Genomic DNA, 22,349 nt, shown 5'->3' with positions numbered 1-22,349 from the left:
CGGGGATGATTACAGTTTACCACACGAAGCCTAAGGAGACAAACTTCAGAGTTGATATTCAATCTTTTTACATGGGAGTATATAATATCATCATAATATGATTGATCTAATTAATGGACATCCACTAGACCATATTCATGTGCTATCAAACAATACAGACCTCTGCAAAGGAAGGTTTGTATACATAAGGATTCGTGTAAATTCAGACCATTACTACCCACACTAACACTATATCGTAATTGTATACATAAGGATTCGTGTAAATTCAGACCATTACTACCCACACTAACACTATATCGTAATTGTATACATAAGGATTCGTGTAAATTCAGACCATTACTACCCACACTAACACTATATCGTAATTGTATACATAAGGATTCGTGTAAATTCAGACCATTACTACCCACACTAACACTATATCGTAATTGTATACATAAGGATCCGTGTAAATTCAGACCATTTCACCCACCTCATTACTATGTATTAGTCAATCACATTAACACTATATTAATTAATAATGTAATTGTATACATAAGGATTGTTCATGGTCGTGTAAATTCAGACCATTACTACCCACACTAACACTATATCGTAATTGTATACATAAGGATCCGTGTAAATTCAGACCATTACTACCCACACTAACACTATATCGTAATTGTATACATAAGGATCCGTGTAAATTCAGACCATTTCTACCCACACTAACACCATATCGTAATTGTATACATAAGGATTCGTGTAAATTCAGACCATTACTACCCACACTAACACCATATCGTAATTGTATACATAAGGATTCGTGTAAATTCAGACCATTACTACCCACACTAACACCATATCGTAATTGTATACATAAGGATTCGTGTAAATTCAGACCATTACTACCCACACTAACACTATATCGTAATTGTATACATAAGGATTCGTGTAAATTCAGACCATTACTACCCACACTAACACCATATCGTAATTGTATACATAAGGATTCGTGTAAATTCAGACCATTACTACCCACACTAACACCATATCGTAATTGTATACATAAGGATTTGTGTAAATTCAGACCATTACTACCCACACTAACACTATATCGTAATTGCATGATTAATACGGTCACTTGATTCCATGATTGTTAAAATAAAACAATGACGAATGAACCTGATATGGTTTAAATTTGTAGATAATAGATTTAATGCAGTTTCTAAGTTCCCTATGGGGTTGTGAATCTATTTATTTTTAATTTAGGATTTCAAATTTTGTAGGTCACTCTGAACTAGTTCAACAAATTCATTTTTATTCCCATTTCTTTATTTCATTTCAGCAATGAGTCGTTATGCAAACAAATGAGTATACAATATAGAAACGGCAACACCGTATGGTAATGGCCCCGGAACCCCCTGAAGCGAGAGTGAGAAAATCAGGATTTGAATAGAGCTAAGATAGTCGCTATTATCTGCATTTTAAGATGTTTTTGGATACTGACGTTTGGAACATTCGATTCCGAATACATAAGCTACACAGTAATATATAAATGGTTATCAAGAAGTGTCGCAAAAAACAACTTGCCAGATGTAAACGTGCCACCACACCAACGGAGGTTCTGACGTAAATCGCCTATCGTTAGAACAGATGCTGGAAAAGAACTTTCCATTGGCCATAAATACATTTTTAGAACTACATTACATTATTATGACGTATAAGGATAGATTAACAAGAAAAATACTACTTAACCCCATCTATTTATGTTATAGGAGCAATGTAAAATCACGGTGGTGTACGGCTCATAGCTGATATTTTATTTGGCGGGTACGGCTCATATCAAACGAGATGAACGGCTCATAGTGACCTCAATATCGGTAATTATCATAAAGATAATAAATGAGGTGTAAAATTATATAGATAATGTTTGTCTGATGAATATACATATCTTTTTCAGTCAAAAGACATTTAACGTCAGTGAATATAGAACAAATTTCCCGACAATACGTACATCTATATAAATATGTTGCTATCTGAATAGTAAAAAATAGGAACGTTGAGAAAGTTGAAAAGTTTTGCTTTAAACATATTTTATTGAACACACATTGACGAAACATTAGAATTTACAATAACATAAAATATTAAATTTACATTTTTATAAAACCCTAATCTCTTGATGAACTTTATAAATTGGTGTACGTGTCTGAAAATACTTTGGTTAATATGATAAACAGATACAATTTAGGCTGTTGGTGAGGTTTGCACGAAACAAGTTTAACTGGCTGCATCGATGTCTTAACTTTGCATGTAATATTTAAATTCGTGTCACCAAAAAATGTAATTGGCTAGATCTTTTTCATCAGAATTACATGAATCAAATATACAGAAGGTTCATCGCTTCATCCAAGTCATTCCACATACATGTAGAGAAGAATATATAAAAGAAGATTTAGTTAGAGGGTTTTTATAATTGCTATTAGATCTTAAAGCATAGTTATTAGTATCAGCGACATTTGGAGGACGAAATGAATGGAAATAGTTTGTTGCCAAATTAATCTCGATTTTGTAGACTAAACTGTAAGTTTTCTCATTTCCGTATCTAAGAGAGTGTCTCAAGGCCCGGTTCGGGTGGCCGAGTGGTTATGATGTCCCGACATATTTCCACAAGCCCTCCACCTCTGGGATGCGGGTTCGAATCCTATGTGGGAGAGTTGCAAGTTACTGACCGCTGGTCGGTGGTTTTTCTCCGGGTACTCTAGCTTTCCTCCGTTTATTTTTACGTCCTATTAACAGCCAGGGTCATGTAAGGACGTGCCAGGTTTGTTGGTGGAGGAAAGCCGGAATACGCATTATCATCATTATTATTATTATTATTCTCTTTATTGCCTCCAAATTTGAAGATTACAAAAGCATGAATAATAAACACAAATATACAAAGCATTTTAAATATAAGAGTAATACAAAGTAAACATTACATTAATAAATAGTTATTTGTTCAATAATATAAGTACAAGTATAAGTACTAGTATATACAAAATATCTTATAAATATTCATTTATACGTTAAATATTGGATGGCATAACAAAGTGTGCAACCCGATGCATTTTATTAACTTAATTATTATTCATTACCCATTATTCTTTTGTTATATGAGATTTATAACAAAATCATACAACTAACAGTAGGGGTGGGCAGAGCCCTACAAGTACCAGCGAGGCGTTACGGGCTCGCACATCTATTCTATAATTTTAAGGATACAGCATGTAATTCACATTAAAGTGTATAAATATATCAACTCCTCTTTTTTCAATTAATACATGATTAAGCATAATATGATTTACACATCTTGTACACATAGACAACAGATTTTATTCTGAAATCATTCAGTTCTTCTTCTCACTAATAGTGAAGGAAACATTCCCTCCAATCAATATATGAAATATCTGTACATCTGTAAGCGAGTGTAAATATACACTAAACAATATATCACTGATATTAATTATGCAACACCAAAGTTGGTCTCTCAACTCAGAGGTATATGAACATTGTAGAACTAAATGTGCCATAGGGTCCGTGTACAGAAACCCACATTTATGACATAATTCCATCATATTCAAACTACGTATAGTTATAACTATTTTCATTATATAATGTATTATTTCTCTGTATTGAGGGAACAAAAGCGCTAGCTTCCATAAAATATAAGGTTTAAGTTCGTTATGTAATTCACGAAATCTTCTAAAGTCTGTATCAATTTTCATATGTTCATTAAAATTATGCTCCTCAAATTTTATAACAGCATTGTAAACTATTTTTTTTCCAAACAACATTCTTTCTAAAAGTTCCGGTTTCAAAAAATGTTTTTAACTCTTTATATAATGAGTACTTGTTCAATATTTCTACTATGTCAGGAATAAATCCCTTTTGGTATGTTCTACCTAGACGAAAAAGAAGGAGTCTAGTAGTAAAAACTTTAAAAACAAGAGATGTTGGTTTCATTCTACATAATCTTCCAAAAAATAACAATTTTCTGGTGTCTATATACGCTTCAATAGAGGTCCAACCAAGTAATGATGTGCACATATCCGTTCTGGTCCTCTTTTCGAATCCCTGTATCGATTTAACAATAAAGTGTTGTGCTCTCTCTAACATTGTAATTTCCGTTCTTGTGAGTTGCCAAAGCTCGCAACCGTATAAAGCAGATGGATAAACCTTAATTTTGATAATTTTTGCAACAGTTAAGGGGTTAAGGGCACATGGATGAGCACCAGAGCGGACAATGGACATTGTACCTGACCTTAATTTTTTACAAGCATTCGATGTTCTATCAAAATAATTTTGTTTGGAATTTAATAATATACCAACATGTGTAATTTCTTCAGTCTGTGGCATAATACAATTATAAAGATAAGCATTATTATACACAGTACAAGTTCTTATCCTTTGATTTGTAAAAGTTACAATTTTGCTTTTTACGGCAGAAAATGAAAAACGCCATTTTCTACTATAATCTTCACAGATTAAAATCATTTTCTGAAGGCTTTTAAAACTGGTGCTAACTAAACAGATATCATCTGCTTGTGTGGGAACATTAACATTCAAATCTACAATCACTGCACCTAGACCAGAATTCTCTATTTTATTTAATAAATCATTAATAAAAACTAAATACATTTTGGCAGACAATGCCCCTCCCTGTAATATTCCACGTTCCATTTTGAGCATGGGAGACTTTAACCCATTATATAAAACACAACTTTCAACATTTGTATACATACATTTTAGTAAAATCCACATTTTTGAATTAAGACCCAATTCATAAAGTTTGTATAGTAATCCAGCATGCCACACGGTGTCAAATGCTTTATTACTGTCTAAAAATGCAACATGAACATTTGACCCATATTCGATATTGTGATTAATGCACTCTTGTAAACTAAATGACGTACATAAACTACACAAGTTCTTTTGATAAGCAGACTGCTGTTGATTCGGAAACAAGTTAGAATTAAGAACTGTTTTAATTCTTTCCGATAGAATAATTTCAAATAATTTGAAAAATACAGGTAGCAATGTGATTCCCCTGTAACTATTTGGGTCATCTTTCTTTTTACCTTGACCTTTGTACAATGTTATAATAATACCTTTTTTCCAATCTTTTGGAATATATTCGTTTTTTATAACACAGTTGAACAATCTAGCTATATAATCAAAGAGTAACGTACCACCATATTTGATGTGCTCATATACTAAGCCATCCCATCCTCCAAGCATAGTTATTAGTATCAGCGACATTTGGAGGACGAAATGAATGGAAATAGTTTGTTGCCAAATTAATCTCGATTTTGTAGACTAAACTGTAAGCTTTATCATTTCCGTATCTAAGAGAGTGTCTCAAGGCCCGGTTCGGGTGGCCGAGTGGTTATGATGTCCCGACATATTTCCACAAGCCCTCCACCTCTGGGATGCGGGTTCAAATCCTATGTGGGAGAGTTGCAAGTTACTGACCGCTGGTCGGTGGTTTTTCTCCGGGTACTCTAGCTTTCCTCCGTTTATTTTTACGTCCTATTAACAGCCAGGGTCATGTAAGGACGTGCCAGGTTTGTTGGTGGAGGAAAGCCGGAATACGCATTATCATCATTGAATATAATTGGATTTACAAACGATAACCTAATAAGTGAGTGGAAATGAAATTAGTGCGTTTTGTACGTGTCGTTATGTTGCAGTTCACTGGTTACGAGAAACAAACAAACCACAACTTTATGATTGTTAACTGACAGTAACACTTATTATGCAATCATGATGCATATGAGGCATAACCTTAAGTCTTAAATAGTTATCCTCTTTGTTTTCACCAACCCATCACTGAAAAGATATATAATAAACTCCCTTCATATAAAGTGACTATGTGCCGTACACCTCCCGAGATAAGCATTTGCTATGAGCTGTACACCTCCTTCACTATGAGCCGTACACCATTGCGATTTGGACGAGCCTTTTGGCATAAATGAGACGGACTGAGAAATATCTTTCATGTGAATCTACCCGTATATATCATCATAGAGTAATGTAGTACTACATTATGTATTTATGGTCGACGGAAAGTTCTTTCCAGCATCTGTTCTAACGACAGGCGATTTACATCGGTACCTCCCTTGGTGTGGTGTCATGTTTACATCTGGCAAGTTTTCTAGCGACACTTCTCGAAAACCATTTATATATTATTGTGTTGATGATATATTCGGAAACACGTGTACCAAACGTCAGTAACCAAAAACATCTCAAAATGCAGATAAAGGCGACAATCTAAGCACTATTCAAATCCTGATTTTCTCACTCTCGCTTCAGGTGTTACCTAGTTCCGGGGTCATTACCATACGGTGGACAATGATAATTAAGAAAATCCCAAGTATCTTGCAACAGATTATCTGAAAATGGAAGTACACAGTTCGTGACAGGACACTGGATTTCATAGCTTCGATTTTACATTATTTAAATACTAAGCTAAACACATATTCCCGGTTACAAGTTAGAAACCCACGCTGATTGCTTTACGCTACGTAGTATACGCTACATTGATAAATTCAGCATAGCGCAGTGCAACCAATCCACGAGCGTCCGACAAAGGCTTCTACATTTCCAGGTTCAACTGGCCCGGTGGTATGGGCAAAAAAGGAATGTGATGATAGAGGCAATCCCTTTTGTTTGTTTCTAGTATTAACAAAGTAACATGCATTTGCATTTCATTCTAAACGAACTCGGGTTTCCGTTAAGGTCCATGGTCCTCTCGTCAAGTTTCGAGGCTGTTTGTGAAAAAACTAGACTAGTTCAGTAAGACTTCTTGTTATCATCGCGAAGTTTAACATATTAACTGTTATTTAAGACCAAAACTATTGAGATATCTGGTGTGGATTTGTTTTTGCAACATTTTGACCTAAATTACCCAATTTTGCGTCAGGGAGGAGTTCCTTACCTTTCTCTATATATAAGTCTATAGTGGGTCTTTGACTTACCAGCGTGCTAAGTACCTATGTCCAAGACTTAACCACGTTACCAACTTTCGAGAAAATCCGATAATAATTTAATAAAATATGTTACACCAATTTCTGTTGGTTAGATCTTTGAGGTTTGGTTAGATCTTTGAGGTTATTTTTCCATATACCGAAAAATTGTACGTCACATATTATTACGTAATAAATACAAAACGTTTTCGCGAGGAATTTTAAAAGCGCCACAGTCATTGTTTAAACTGAAGTATTGCATAAGATATCAATGCGCCAAAACTCAATTTGTTTAATTTGTTTAATTGTAAAAGAAAGTAAAATTACGGAAATTTATGCCAAATTAGTACCTGATTGAGTTATCTCAATTAAACTTAAATCATTATTCTCAATATCTTTTGGGGTTATGAAGTCTGTGAAGAACGTCCTTCCGTTTTTGTCTATGACTTCATAACTCCAAAAGATATTGAGATAATGCTTGATGAAAAAAGACGAAAATGGCGTTTTTTTAATCAAAGGGCCATTTCTCCGCCAAGTAGGGCCCGATGAAAGTGCCAAGTGAACTCATCCGAGCCCTTTCCACATTTATCCATGTGACCAAGTTAAAAAAAATCGCTTAAGATTTGTGGCAGTTATTGCAAAGAAACCAAGAGTTAAAGACGGAGAGACCCAAATTAATACCCCTCCCCCCTTTTCGGTGAAAGCGGGAGATACAAAATGAAATAGATGTAACCAAATATGTCCTTGGGGGGGAAAGGGAAAAGACTTGGTATATATTTTAGATCTTACACTTTTGGGGTAGGAGGGTAAACCCAAAATTTGACAGATAATATTCTTTTGGAAGGAAATCGGTGTACATGTATAAATGTTAGCTCTGGCCTCTCTGGAGAAGGAAAGGTGGAGTCGTCCAATACGAAAATCGAGTATTTTTTTAATAATCGTTGAGGACATAATTGTTTGTTTGTTTGATTATTTTAACGTCCTATTTACAGCCAGGGTCATGTAAGGACGGCCTCCAATGTATGCAGTGTAGTGTGTATTAAGTGCGAAGTGCGTTTTTGGGAGACTGCGGTATGTTCGTGCTTTGTCTTCTTGTAAAGTGGAACCGTTGCCTATTTTATAGTGCTATATCACTGAAGCATGACGCCGAGGACACCAAGCAACTCACCGCACCCTGTTACATTATACGAACCAGTCGTTCCACTCCCTGTATGCTGAGCGCTAAGCAGGAGTAGTTTCTACCAATTTCAAAGACTTTGGTGTGTCTCGGTCAGGGGACAGAACCCAGAGCCTTCCTCACAGGGGCGAACGCTCAACTCAAGGACAAAAGTGAGGCAGTGCCAAGGGAGGCATTAGGAAAGATAAAGTCAGTTAGGAAGAAATGATAAGATCCTAAATTTAGTCGCCTTTTACGATCATGCGATAGGGGCAGCAGGTACAATTCTAACGTCCTTCCTGCAGGGCGATAAACACTTAACCTGTTTTTATAGCATTACATAACCAGAAATAGCGATAAAGGCTCATTGGATGTCTTTTTTATTGCAATTGCGCATATTAACTATTTCATTTCGCCAATTTACCCAATGATGTTCTGTAAGACCACCACAATGATGTACATCATTCAGATTGATGTTATGTACATGTATATTCTGTTTGCCAAATTTACGTTAACAGATAACAATGGACTTTCCGGGTCTCTTATCGGTCTTATCTTGTCTGAATTCCACTGTCAATAGCGCGGCGTCTATACAACGCTGTCTACCTCCAAAATCCACTCCGACGTTTTGTTCTGTTATCATACGTTCTTGACAGTGACATCACTAAACAGGAAGTGAAGTGTATATCTAAAGTTTGGCAGATTCAATGATGTATACCCATAAACGCCTCTTTCTGATATTGGTGTATGTATGTAAGGTTTCATTGCATTGTACGTCCGCATCCTGTGATGTCAGTAATGACGTCAGCGATAGGCTATTACAACTCGAGAGTCTGGTGAGGGAGGTTCAATCGTCTGCGCAGCTACAGAAGACGAAACTTGAAGATGAACTAGCCAACGTCCAATCGGAACTGTCTGTCTTACAACATAAATACCGGGAAGTGTTACGTCACCTCGACACTTCGGCTCCACGAGCAGGTTTGTGTAAGATAGCTATCTAGTATTTTTATAAACTAAATGTTTCCTTTAAATGTACTCAATGAAAACGTACAAAAATCATAAAGAATTGCAATTTCCTAATAAAATGCCACTGCGTTATTTTACCGTTAGTTGGATAAAGACTTTCGGGTTTTCAAGTCAGGTCTTTTTTATATTAGTTATTGCCTTACAATTGACATGACTTGATTTTAAGAAAGATGCTCCACCAATGACAAATGATAATTCTTCTCTAACAAGAACAAGAGCAGACGATTTAGTATTATTCTTCACTTAAAAAAAGTAACTTAATTTACACCATTACCACCATTGGAAATTTTAGCTTCTGATTTTACTTCAAGATAAAAATGTTAAAAATAATTGATTGCATCCCTAAAAAAATCCATGTCACTATGTCCTTTATGGAATGCACTACTGATTGCGCATGCACCGAAAGCAAAGCAAATAATTTTCAATTGTTTTTTGTATTAATTAGACATATATATATACACGATTAAACACCAATTATTGTTCAAATAATGGGTATCATTTATGCTCTGTCGGCGGTGGAGCATCTGAAACAAAACAAATTATAAAACCATCAAACTTCATTCAAGAGAACACAAATAAGAAATTATTTGATTGAACATATCGCTTGGGTATAACATTTATCATCTGAATTTCATTGACGACATGTATTAATTGTTACATTATTAATAGATCCATGTTGATTCATTAGTGAATTGAGACTAAATTTTAAGCATATTAAATGGCAGTTCAATAACTTATTTGCATTTAATATAATATAAAAATGCACTTCTTATAGAAGAGCTTACATTGCTGGGAGGCATCTATGTTTATATTTGGTTTTTCTTCTCTCTGTATAACCAAATTTTATAATTAATTTTAAATATATGTGTTTTTAAATTTTTAGTGAGATCGGGAACCGGCGCGGCCAAGTTCGCATTCTCCGCCAGCCTCAGTCAACGATTAACGAATTACCAACGTAACGAACTAATCGTCATGGATCACGTGCTGACTAATAACGGGAATAGCTACAGTCAACAAACCGGTATGTTCACGTGTCAACAGCCAGGCACTTATGTCTTCTACGTCACCATAACAGCAGAAAATGGACACAGTTTTGGAGCGGAAATTGTCAAAAACGCCATGGAGATAGCTTGGGTTTTAGCTGAGCCTACGAACTCTCGGGCTTCGGCGTCTACTTCCGTAATAGTAAACCTTTCGGTTGGTGATGTCGTCTTTGTAAGGTCCGATGGATACTTTGCTCAGGAAAGCGCGTCGATAGATGATCAGTTCTCGAGATTCTCAGGATTTCTCATTGAGAATGCCGATTGGATCAACTTCGGAACTGGAAGTGGTTAGATTTATATTATAACTCTTTTGAATAACACTACATATTAAAATCGTTGATATTTATTAGGAATGAAACAATAAATGAACTCAATAAACCTTAATGATTGTTTAGTCAGTTGTATTTTTCTGACCGTTGTCGAGGGAACTATAGTTGTCACTAGTAAACATATTAAATATTCAATCAGATGTCAATTTCACGAGCATTGAACCCTCTCCACACGTTTAAAGTGACCACAAAATATATATTATCATGCAGTTCCCTCCCCTTAACCACGTGGCAGATTTCAGTTGTCCAGCAGCAATTACATAGTGAATGCTGCTGGAATAGATAGTTAAATGACACAGATACTTAAGGAAAGGTGATTACCTACACACATCTGTGGTGGTATATATGCTGTAGTACCGCCCGTGTCCTCAGTCAAGGCCTTAATTGTGTGTTTCAACCCCTTATTCGGTACACTCTAAGGATGGGGGAGGGGGGTCCACAGTGTTCATCAGTCACTATGCGTCGGTGGTAGGTGTCCAGCTACTGATGTCCTTCTTCATTCACACCCAGAATGGAGATCGTTCTGTTGCCTTAGCCATCCTCAGTACTTCTGTCCCTCTGCTCCAAGCCTAATGCACATGGTATACAGGAAGCTTCTGTATCAAACCTCAAAAACATATTCCATATCTCACTATGTACAATAATGTATGTTTCTGCTACACAAGTAGCTACACTTCAACTAGTCTTTAATCAAACATGAGTACAAAACCAACTTTCGGTAGTTCTAATTGCAATTCTTATTTATCAATGCATGTAAACCCAGCACCATGTTTGACCTACATATACGTTGACACTGATTCGTTTTACCTTTGGTCCGTTTCACATTCCGATTTGTATTTAGCTTGCTTATTAGTACTATGAAATATCTGTTCATCATAGACGATTCAATATGGCAACATGATGACCACGAGAAAATTCCAACTTTTGACAATAGATATGTAGCAGGTTTTAACTGTACATATCGATACTGTCGCCTTCTTATCTCCGTCGGTAGAGCGGCGGACCAGTAAGTCAGGGGTCGCGGGTTCGAGCGCGGCTGTTGGCACACTACCCTCGCCCTGTTACATATAAAATAGGTCCAATATGTTTACTCAAATGCCAGTGTCAAGGTTCAAATATATGACAGAGATAACGTTGTTTTTTTACAGTATTATCTTTCGTCTGTCTGGCATTAACATATCCCACGCCTTCGATTAGTGCCACATGGTTATTAATAATAATTTGTCACCCTGTTAGTGGGACAGTGTAAGAAATTGTCATGTCTACTGTGATGTTCTGTTTGAGGAATATTCGTCACATTACGTATGTTAACGTGTATGTCCAAATGTGGTGTCCATAACCGGTTCGTTTTATGTCCCTGTACCAATATTTGGGAACGTTATGTGCATAGGTATGTCTGGTGTGAAAGTCGTGCGCTGGTGCGAGTGTGGAATGATAAAAACCTGTACATAATTCGCGCCAGTCGCAGACGGCCGAGAAACTCAATACTGTGAGGACGTATTCTCTGGGGTTCTTGCTTGTATATAAGCCACCCGTTAACTGAACGTACACTCCATACGACAACCCAACAGTGAAGGTAACTACAAATACACAAGTACAGACATATCTTATATAGAATATAGAAACAAAGAATACTAATAAGAGTCATTATATACCAAAATAGTATATTCTGAGTCTATAATTAACATTACATACTAAAATAATAGAAGTACATTCTGAGTCTATATTATATACTAAAATACTAGCAGTATATTCTGAGTCTATATTAAATACTAAAATACTAGAAGTATATTCTGAGTCCATTAGCCTATGCGATGTATGTTTATTATTCTCAAGCTCATCTTTATCTTTTGTTTGTTTGTTTGATTAATTAACGTCCTATTAACAGCTATGGTCATGTAAGGACGGCCTCCCATGTATGCGGTGTGTAGCGTGTATGTAGTGCGAGGTGCGTGCCTTGGGGAACTGTGGTATATTCGTGTTGTGTCTTCTTGTATAGTGGAACTGTTGCCCTTTTTATAGTGCTATATCACTGAAGCATGCCGCCGAAGACACCAAGCAACACACTCCACCCGGTCACATTATACTGACAACGGGCGAACCAGTCGTCCGACTTCCTGTATGCTGAGCACTAAGCAGGAGCAAAAGCTACCAATTTTATAGACATTGGTGTGTATCGGCCAGGGGACAGAACCCAAAGTGTTCCTCACAGGGGCGAACGCTCAACTCAAGGCCAAAAGTGAGGCGGTGCCAAGGGAGGCATTAGGAAACCTAAAGTCAGTTAGGAAGAAGAGATATGATCCTGAATTTAGTCGCCTTTTACGATCATGCAATAGAATAGGGGCAGCAGGTACAATTCTAACGCCCTATCTTTTGTTTTGCAGCATTTTTTTCTTCCACATCTTCGATTGCGACGAGGATAATATAGACCTAAACACAGAATAAACCTTCATTCGATTGTAAACCCTTTTATTGAACGGTTACATAAGTACATCTAGAGTTGAACATGTCTTTGGATACGTTTCTTGTGATATTGTTATGTATTGCTTGTGTAAACGGTACTGTTCATGACCAATCTGAGGACACCAGACTGACAAAACTGGAGACAATGGTTAGAGAGCTGTCACGTGACCGAGATAATACAGTGCGACGCCTACACGAGGTCGAGGAATCCGCACGAAAACAAAAGGTCGATCTGGAGAATGAACTCTCACAAGTGCAGTCCAAGTTATCTATCCTACAACAAAAATACAGCCTACTGGAGACCTCGTCTGGGAAATCAGGTGGATATTGGTTATCAGAATCAAAGAAAATGTTATTTTTATTGATCTTTTTATGTGAGATAACTTGTTCCATTTAATATCTTGTATAATATGGTTAACATTATAATCGTAACAAGGCATATCAGGAAAAACATATAAAAATAAATAAATACAAAAACAATAGTGTATGCCAAATACGTCCACTGACATCCCTTCAATGATAAATTGCTAAATTAGAAGATATGTGTATAATTGATAACCTTTTATAGTTGAGACTCTAATATTCTTTACTACCGTATCAGCCATTTTGAACAGAACAACCATTTTCCATTTCTTCACCAAATGCATATAAATGAAGATGAAGCACAATTTCACATCTTTGTGGTCTCTAGAACCTTTTTATTTATTAATTTGTTCGTAACATTTATTCATTCATTTAAATTATAACAAATATCCTAATTTATTTCATGTAAAAAGGATAGCATTTTTACACTATTTATCCCCCGCTTTTACAGAAAGGGGGATATTGATTTGGGTCTGTCCGTCTGTAACGGTTGGTTTTCCACCTAATAACTGTCACAGTTATTAGTTTTTTTAGAGCGGTTTTTTTAGTAACTTGGTCACATGATTAAATGTGCCAAAGGCTTGGATGAGTTTGCACGGCACTTTTATCGGATCCTATTTGGTGGAGTTATGGCCCTTTAATTAACGAAAAACGGCCTTTTCGGTTGTTTCCGCTTAATAATTCTCCCAAATATAACCGGATTTTCTCGAAAGTTGGTAGCATGGTTTAATGTCTCAAGGCCTTTGCCAACTTCCATCATCGATCATGACTTTGATTGAACCAATATGGCCCTTTGATTAACGCAAAATATCTGTTCCCGTTCAATAACTCTCGCAAAGATTACTGGATTTTCTCGAAACTAAGTAACATGGTTAAATGTCTCAAGGCCTTGGCCAAGCTCGATTGGCATTTTCATTGGACCCTTTTTGGTGGAGTTTTGTGATAAACGAAACGGAAGCGGGGGATATAAGTTCTACGAATTTGTTATTTCTGTTTTCTGTTGCAGTAAGGACCACCTCTGGAACAGCAAAATTCGCCTTCTTCGCAAGTCTTAACAATCGTACGTCACATTACAACCGTGACGAAAAAATCGTCATGGACCACGTGCTCACGAACAATGGTAACAGCTACAATCATCAGACAGGTGTGTTTACGTGTCACCAGCCGGGGACCTATGTCTTCTACTTGACGATTCAGGTAGAGGACGGACATAGCTTTACAGCAGAAATCGTCCGAAACGGCAAGGAGATAGCAAGAGTTTTAAACGAGCCAAGGTTCTCTCGGGAATCTTCGTCCACATCCGTTATAGTGAACCTAGCTGTGGGAGATGTTGTTTTCGTGCGGTCGGATGGGTACTTTGATCAGTCGAATGCATCTTTGGATGAACATTTCTCTAGTTTCTCGGGGTTTCTGATTGAAGTCGGTGATTGGATCGACTTCGGCACCGGTTAATTTGATATCTGTACTGTTTTATATTGTTCTGCATAATGATTTTTTCTTCTAAACGCATGTTGTTGTTATTTTATATGAAGATATTTCATTACTAAATTTAGTCGCCTTTTACGATCATGCAATAGGGGCAGCAGGTGCAATTCTAACGCCCTACCTTCATGCAAGTTTCAGATGAACTTGACAAGAAGTTTAAAATGTGAAACGTTTAAGCTCAGCGCACGGCGGACGATGACCTAAAAATGCTAACGCAAATGCTCATTATGTTGACAGACTCTAAACAACATTACTCACCCCTCCAACAAGATAAATGAAATCTTGTACCACTACGATGACCGTGTCAAGAGTTGAAGATATGAATGAAAACAATTTAGATCAGTTTGTTATTAAAAATGCAAACAATGAAAAAATCATGTCGTCCGATTGATTCAATCATTTTAAACACCGAGAATGAACATAGAAACATATAAAACACTTCTTCAATCGAGCTAGATAGACATTTAACCAACTCACTACGTGTTTGACATGGTGTTGAATATTCGGATCACTAGAACGATATCTGAAACGTCACCGTTACGGTATACGCCTAGTAACTGGCTATGATTTAACAAGTTCACGCGAGGGACTCTTGCTTGTTTGTTTGATTAATTAACGTCCCTTTAACAGCCATGGTCTTGTAAGGACGGCCTCCCATGTATGCGGTGTGTAGCGTGTATGTAGTGCGAGGTGCGTGCCTTGGGAAACTGTGGTATATTCGTGTTGTGTCTTCTTGTATAGTGGAACTGTTGCCCATTCCAGTTGTCCTACTTCCTGTATGCTGAGTGCTAAGCAGGAACAGAAACTACCACTTTTATAGACTTTGGTGTGTCTCGGCCAGGGGACAGAACCTTGCAGAGCCTTCCTCAAAGGGGCAAAGGCTCAACTCAAGGCCTAAAGTGAGGTGGTGCCAAGGGAGGCATTAACAATAACATAGAAAAAGTCATTTAGAAAGAAAAGAAAATATCCTAATTTTAGTCGCCCTTTACGATCATGCAATAGGGGCAGCAATTCCTGCCCTACCTGCATGACTCAAAAGGAAACAAAAAGACCTAAAACAAAAGGTCTTGGAATAAACCAAAATGTGCAGATCCGGTGACAGACTCAGAAACCAACACGAGAAATGCTAGCTGGAGAAAAAACACCAGGATCGCTTTTAAGCACAGTATGGTTCAACAATATGTTTCATTTTGGTTTGAGGGATGGGGAGGGGCACAGGGCCTTGTGTTTTGGTGACTAGAAATTAGTTTTTTAGTGTTTCGGCCAGGGGACAGAACCCAGAACATTCTTCAAATCTTCACAGGGACGAGTGCTCAACCGAAGGCCAAAAGTGAGATGGTGTCAAGGGAAGTGTTCGGAAAAGTAAAGGTAGTTAGGAAGAAGGAAAAAGATAAGATCCTAAATTTAGTCGCCTTTTGCGATCAGCAGGTACAATTCTAACGAAAACAATCAGATGATAATTATTTGTTGCTATTTATACAACATATGCATCTGCGTCAACCAATACGAATATACATGTATTACCAAGCCATTGGCCTTACGTGCGCATTAGCGCGAAACTTCAAATAGCTGGTACGAGTACTAGTGTTCAGTTTAAAAAAAAAACACTCGCGAATATTTGTCGTCTAGTACTTTCATTCGTTCGTTCGATTCATTAACGACCTATTAACAGCTATGGTCATGTAAGGACGGCCTCCCGTGTATGTAGTGTGTTGCGTGTATGTTGTGCAAGGTGCGTGTTTTGGGAGACTGCGGTATATTCATGTTGTGTCTTTTTGTACATAGGAACTGTTGCCCTTTTTATAAGACACCAGGGCCCTGCAGGTAGGGCGTTAGAATTGTACCTGCTGCCCCTATTGCATGATCGTAAAAGGCGACTAAATTGAGGATCTTATCTTTTCTCTTCTTCCTAACTGACTTTATCTTTCCTAATGCCTCACTTGGCACCGCCTCACTTTTGGCCTTGAGTTGAGCGTTCGCCCGTGTGAGGAAGGCTCTGGGTTCTGTCCCCTGGCCGAGACACACCAAAGTCTATAAAAGTGGTAGTTTCTGCTCCTGCTTAGCGTTCAGCATACAGGGAGTAGGACGACTGGTTCGCCCGTTGTCAGTATAATGTGACCGGGTGGGGTGTGTTGCTTGGTGTCTTCGGCGGCATGCTTCAGTGATATAGCACTATAAAAAGGGCAACAGTTCCACTATACAAGAAGACACTACATGAATATACCGCAGTCTCCCAAAACACGCACCTCGCACACAACATACACGCAACACACCGCATACATGGGAGGCCGTCCTTACATGACCATAGCTGTTAATAGGACGTTAATTAATCATAGGAACTGTTGCCCTTTTTATAAGACACCAAGCAACACACCCCACCTGGTCACATTATACTGACAACGGGCGAACCAGTCGTCCCACTCCCTGTATGCTGAGCGCTATGCAGGAGCAGAAACTACCACTTTTACAGACTTTGGTGTGTCTCGGCCAGGGGAGAGATCCCAGAGCCTTCCTCACAGGGGCGAACGCTCAACTCAAGGCCAAAAGTGAGGCGTTGCCAAGGGAGGCATTAGGAAAGATAAAGTCAGTTAAGAAGAGAAAAGATAAGATCCTAAATTTAGTCGATTTTTGCGATCATGCGATAGGGGCAGCAGGTACAATTCTTACGCCCTACCTGTAGGGGAGTCGTCTAGTATGAGAGAGATATGATCAAACATGAGCCAGTCAAGTGGACAGGGACATATCAACCCTGGTGTAGGATTTTAGCTGTCAACCCATAACACGCCTCGGTTTGGCTAGTCAAAATCTTACATTCGCGTTGAGATATCACTACCTACTTAAAAGACACATGTAATATTCTTTTAGTCTCTACCCAATTACTGACCGACAGCGGTAGGCATATGACACCACCTCATTAATATCCGCCCCACCACGTTCCAAAATGTAGTATTATAAAAAGGGAAATGCGAAAAAGAAAGCGAAAATAGACAATAGGACCAAAACAAGCGCTGCAAGACCAATTAACAGAATCATAGTAAACGAGAATGGAAGCATGTCTGTGGAAGGCAGTATGGTGAAGCCTGACAGCTTACAGACAGCTGCGTCAAGATTCATAAACTGGATGGGGAAGTTACATAATGTTTTTCTATTAGCCCATAACGGTGGGAGATTCGACTCTCCTGTCCTGTTGACCACGTTTAGAAATAAACATAAAGAACATGAACTGTGTGATGTCGTCACAGGCTGTTTGGACAGTATCCATCTTTTCAAAAATACTTATCCAAGGCAGAAGTCATACAAACAGGAAGACCTTTGAAACTCTGCGTTACATGGGACCTGTGGCACGCAATGCTATTGTAGATGTGCAGGGTTTAGAAAAACTTGTTAGCAGCACAAACCTTTCCAAAAGTGACATACTGCCTTTTAGCTTTTCACCCAAGACTGTACTGTGCTAACTGAACTATAACAATGAAAAGGCTAGAAACTACTTAACATCACTTGTTGATCAGAAAATTCATCAAAATGCATGACTGAAAAAATCGTCATGCAATAATGCAACGTGATGGTGAGGATGGACTAAGGAACACTTTCCTGTTAAAAAATAGCCAAGGACAGAACAGGGTGAAATGTTCTAAGAAAGCTCTGGACAAGGCAATCGCCAATCTAATGGACGTATTGAGTGTTGGATAATTGAACGACTATTTAACTGTTGCTACCCTCCTGGTCTTTTGTCATCTTTCAATGCGTAATAATAATGTTCAGTCCTGATAAAGTATACATACATTGTAAATACAATCAAAGGTTTAAAGATATGTTCACAAAAATTTTATAAATTCGTACAATGTAGATTTAATGCCTTTGTCGCAGTACAATTTTGGCCAAATACTCAATTTGCTACTAGACATTTTTCCTACATATACCGCAGTCTCTCAAAACACGTACCTCATACAACATTCAAACAACACACCGCATACATGGGAGGCCGTCCTTACAAGACCATAGCTGTTAATAGGACGTTAATTAATCAAACAAACAAACAAATTTTTCATACAAACATACAGTTTTTATTTTAGTGGATTTCTCATAAATTTCTATCTGCTCGATAATTCCATGCAATAATTCTATTTAAGAAATATAGAAAAATAGATTTTTGCCGGTTTTTAAAACGGTAAAATTTATTATCTTTTTGTTTATTTAAAATAATCACAATGGATATAGCAATAAATCTAATAAGATGAATATGAGTGTCCCACATATTTTAAGATTTAAACATTGTTAAGTTAATAAATAAAAAGTGAATGCTCGTAATTTGATTTCAGAGCAGAGGCAATATGTAAGATAAATCATTAAAACTTGCATTGATATCCATAAGTTTAAATATTTGCCACTCGCATTTATCAAGCTTCTTTTAACATTAATTAGTGATTAAGAGAGTAAAAATAAGAAGAAATTTGAACAGAATTCTTAAGGAATCTTTGTGGTGTTTGATCTGTAGTGGGTTTTCATGATCATTGTGAGATTTGAGAACTTCTCAGTAAAACCACTTCAAAATTTGTGTTTTATTGCCCCAATGTATACTAGTAATGACAGTAGAACTATAGTTGTGCTTGTTCAGCTCTTTGCTCATTACCTATGGAAGACCTTTAGAGGAAGAGAAAACGCTTAGATCCTAAATTTAGTCGCCTTTTACATAGTATTTAAATGGTTGAAATCAAACCGCACGTGACTTTGTATTTTGGACTGTATGTGTTACGGCGTTTGCTCCTACATTGAATAGGCACACGTACGTTTTTCAAGTACAATGCGTGGGTACATACTGCCTGGCGATTGATCCATAATAAATCGCTCCTTGCTTTAAAGAACACTTATGTTTATGCAATCTACATTCATAACTATTATAATGTATTTTCTCGTATTAAGATATATATCCAACAAATGTGGATGTTGCACACCGCCATTATGTAAAGGTACCAACACGTCAACAATGAGCGATCTGTCTATCTATGATCCCCTAGTGTCCAACCTAATGATTGATGTATATTTCTAGCGAAGACCATTATTGAAAGAATGATCTAACTATCAAAGCTGAATTAAATCATTTTCAAGATCATTTTTATATAAGGTACCATTTATAGCAGTGAACTGTTTTGCTTGTCCGAAAATGCGTTAAGGGTCTAAGTTCGTCTGCTGCCATTGTCCTTCGTGGGGTCACTATGTGAGCACCTCCTCAATTCGTGTCACTGTGTTATCATCGGCGTTATCATCGATTTGAGGACAGGTTTTTATTTCTAATACAAGTACACGTGTATTACTGGGTCAAGGCCTATATCTCCAAACGAACCTTGACATAAAAGACTTATATTAGAAACAAAAACTTGTGTGATCCTCGGGGTTATTGTCCTTCTTAATGCCAATGAAATGTGAAACGAATGCACGAAAATGGATTTTACTTTTAAAATGTTACTTTTAAAATGTTATAATACTTCTGTTGTAAGTAACAAATGTTCCTATATACGTATTTTAAAAAAGTATTGCTTATATTAATATGTATGGTAATGTTTTATGAACCAATAATGCATTTTACATGTACTGTAAATGAGATTTATGACGCTATAATAAACCTTAATAACGCATAACTAAATCAAAAATGACTATTAATTTCCATCAAGCATATACAACAGAATCTTTCACTTCTATAACGAAAAATAATTTAAAATTTCAGGTTCGTTGGAATTCTTCATAAACAGGTTATACACTTTGCTATCTTTGGAATATTTAAATCCAGATGAAAATATATTTTCCAAAATATGAATAATGGAAAACGGAAAAATATTAAAAATAAAAAAAACAACCTGTGAATGTAAAAGTAAAATTGTAGCAATCTTACTAACGTACTGTATTGTGCTGTATTACTTTGTTGAATCTAGTCGGAATACGTAGTACACATTCCTCGTCTGTTCTCTCCACCTTCAGTTAAATCTCAATATCAAAAATTGTAAAAGACAACCGATTTCAATACGAAAATTAACGTAAACTATAATGACCAATGGCTGGTAACCCGATATGGACATTTTTTATTCTCTATCCTATGGGTGGACGGTATTCTTTCATTGAATACTGGATTCAATACCAATTATAATTTGAAACCTGGAAAATATCTTCTCAATAATACAATTTTTGGCAATTAAACTTCATTGGAAAATATCTTAACTACAAACTTCCATATTCAAATTTTATATCTGATAATTACAATATTTTTATAATTATGTTATATAATCAACATTTTATATATTATGATGTCTGTTGTTCAATCCTTTGGACTATAATCTAGTGATGTATTTCTTTTCCTAAATATTTCCAATCACAGTGATTCCCTATTTTTGTCTGGGTTTGTCGTTGTTGGGTTTTTGTTATTTGTGATTGTTTATCTACTGCTTTCAATTTCGCTATCTATTATTTTGTTTTAAAATTTTGATACAGTATTGCAGAACATATCATTTTCTCAAGGAAAACTAGGATCACTGGAGATAAATGTCATCTGACCATTACATGATAGTGCCCCACTGTTCCTATATATAAAGCTCAATCAACAGTGAAGTTTGTGACATGCATACCTCAAATCCCCATTGGGTCTATAAATATACATTTATATAATGTAAATACGGCGATAAGAGTGCATATGGATAAGAGTCCTATGATGTCACGTGGTCGCTCCATTGACACTCCAATCTGCTGTAGATAAGTAGGAATGAAATCTCCTTAAATCGAAATTTTCAACTTGATTTAAAGCTCACCTTTTCGGTACCAAACCCCAAAGCTCAATAAGGGGAACAAAGAATAGAGTGTACTATAGTTCAATCAGGCTATATTTACTGGATTGAATTCACTTCTATAATGAAAATACATGTTAAATTTGAAAATTGGAAGGAAATATTTTATTTCTTATTAATTCTTTGAAACTTAGCTGAACTAATTTGAATGTGATTAAGCTGCTAATTTATATCTATTGCTTCCCTAACAAATACGATTGCTTCAGTCTTTTCATTTCATTAACGTTTTTATGGGTAAAATGTCAAGCCAGTAAAATATAAACTGTTCCAAACACACATCAAATAATTTTATAAAAAGATGATTTTTTTTTTAGAAATTTGACAAAAAGCAACATTTTAATATCAAATACAGAAGCCAATTTGCTAATATGTGTGGGAAGAAAAGTTTGATACAATAGCAGTTTAAAAAAACGTGTGTGCAGAGAAAGGTCGATCATCCTACTTCAAGCACTCTGACCTCACACGTCACAAGGCGAACATGTGAAGAGCACATGGCTTTGTTATGTTGTCAATAAATCGTGTTGGTATAAAATACAAATTTCATTATAAACAACAACCGGAATGGTTTCTTACATAATAAGACATCCTGAAACTCCAAGTAACGTTCTAAGGGTCTAGTAAATTTATTGTAACTTTGCCTCTGTCAGTTGATGGCGTGCTTGCAGTGT

The 22,349-nt window shown here is 36.6% G+C and overlaps 1 protein-coding gene across 1 annotated transcript; it reads left to right on the top strand.

Moving 5' to 3' along the window:
* Window positions 1-8,699: 8,699 nt before the first annotated feature.
* LOC138322072 (complement C1q tumor necrosis factor-related protein 4-like) lies at window positions 8,700-14,871 on the top strand. The gene is made up of 4 exons (XM_069266126.1): window positions 8,700-9,120; window positions 10,052-10,500; window positions 13,029-13,323; window positions 14,373-14,871. Exons 1-4 carry the CDS (start codon window positions 8,850-8,852, stop codon window positions 14,816-14,818), a joined length of 1,461 nt encoding a protein of 486 aa, XP_069122227.1. The 5' UTR covers window positions 8,700-8,849; the 3' UTR covers window positions 14,819-14,871.
* Window positions 14,872-22,349: the final 7,478 nt, after the last annotated feature.

This window comes from Argopecten irradians, chromosome 4 (assembly GCF_041381155.1).
Source record: "Argopecten irradians isolate NY chromosome 4, Ai_NY, whole genome shotgun sequence".
NCBI lineage: Eukaryota > Metazoa > Mollusca > Bivalvia > Pectinida > Pectinidae > Argopecten > Argopecten irradians.
The sequence above is the reverse complement of the archived record's forward strand: the minus strand, read 5'-3'. Positions and strand labels throughout refer to the sequence as shown.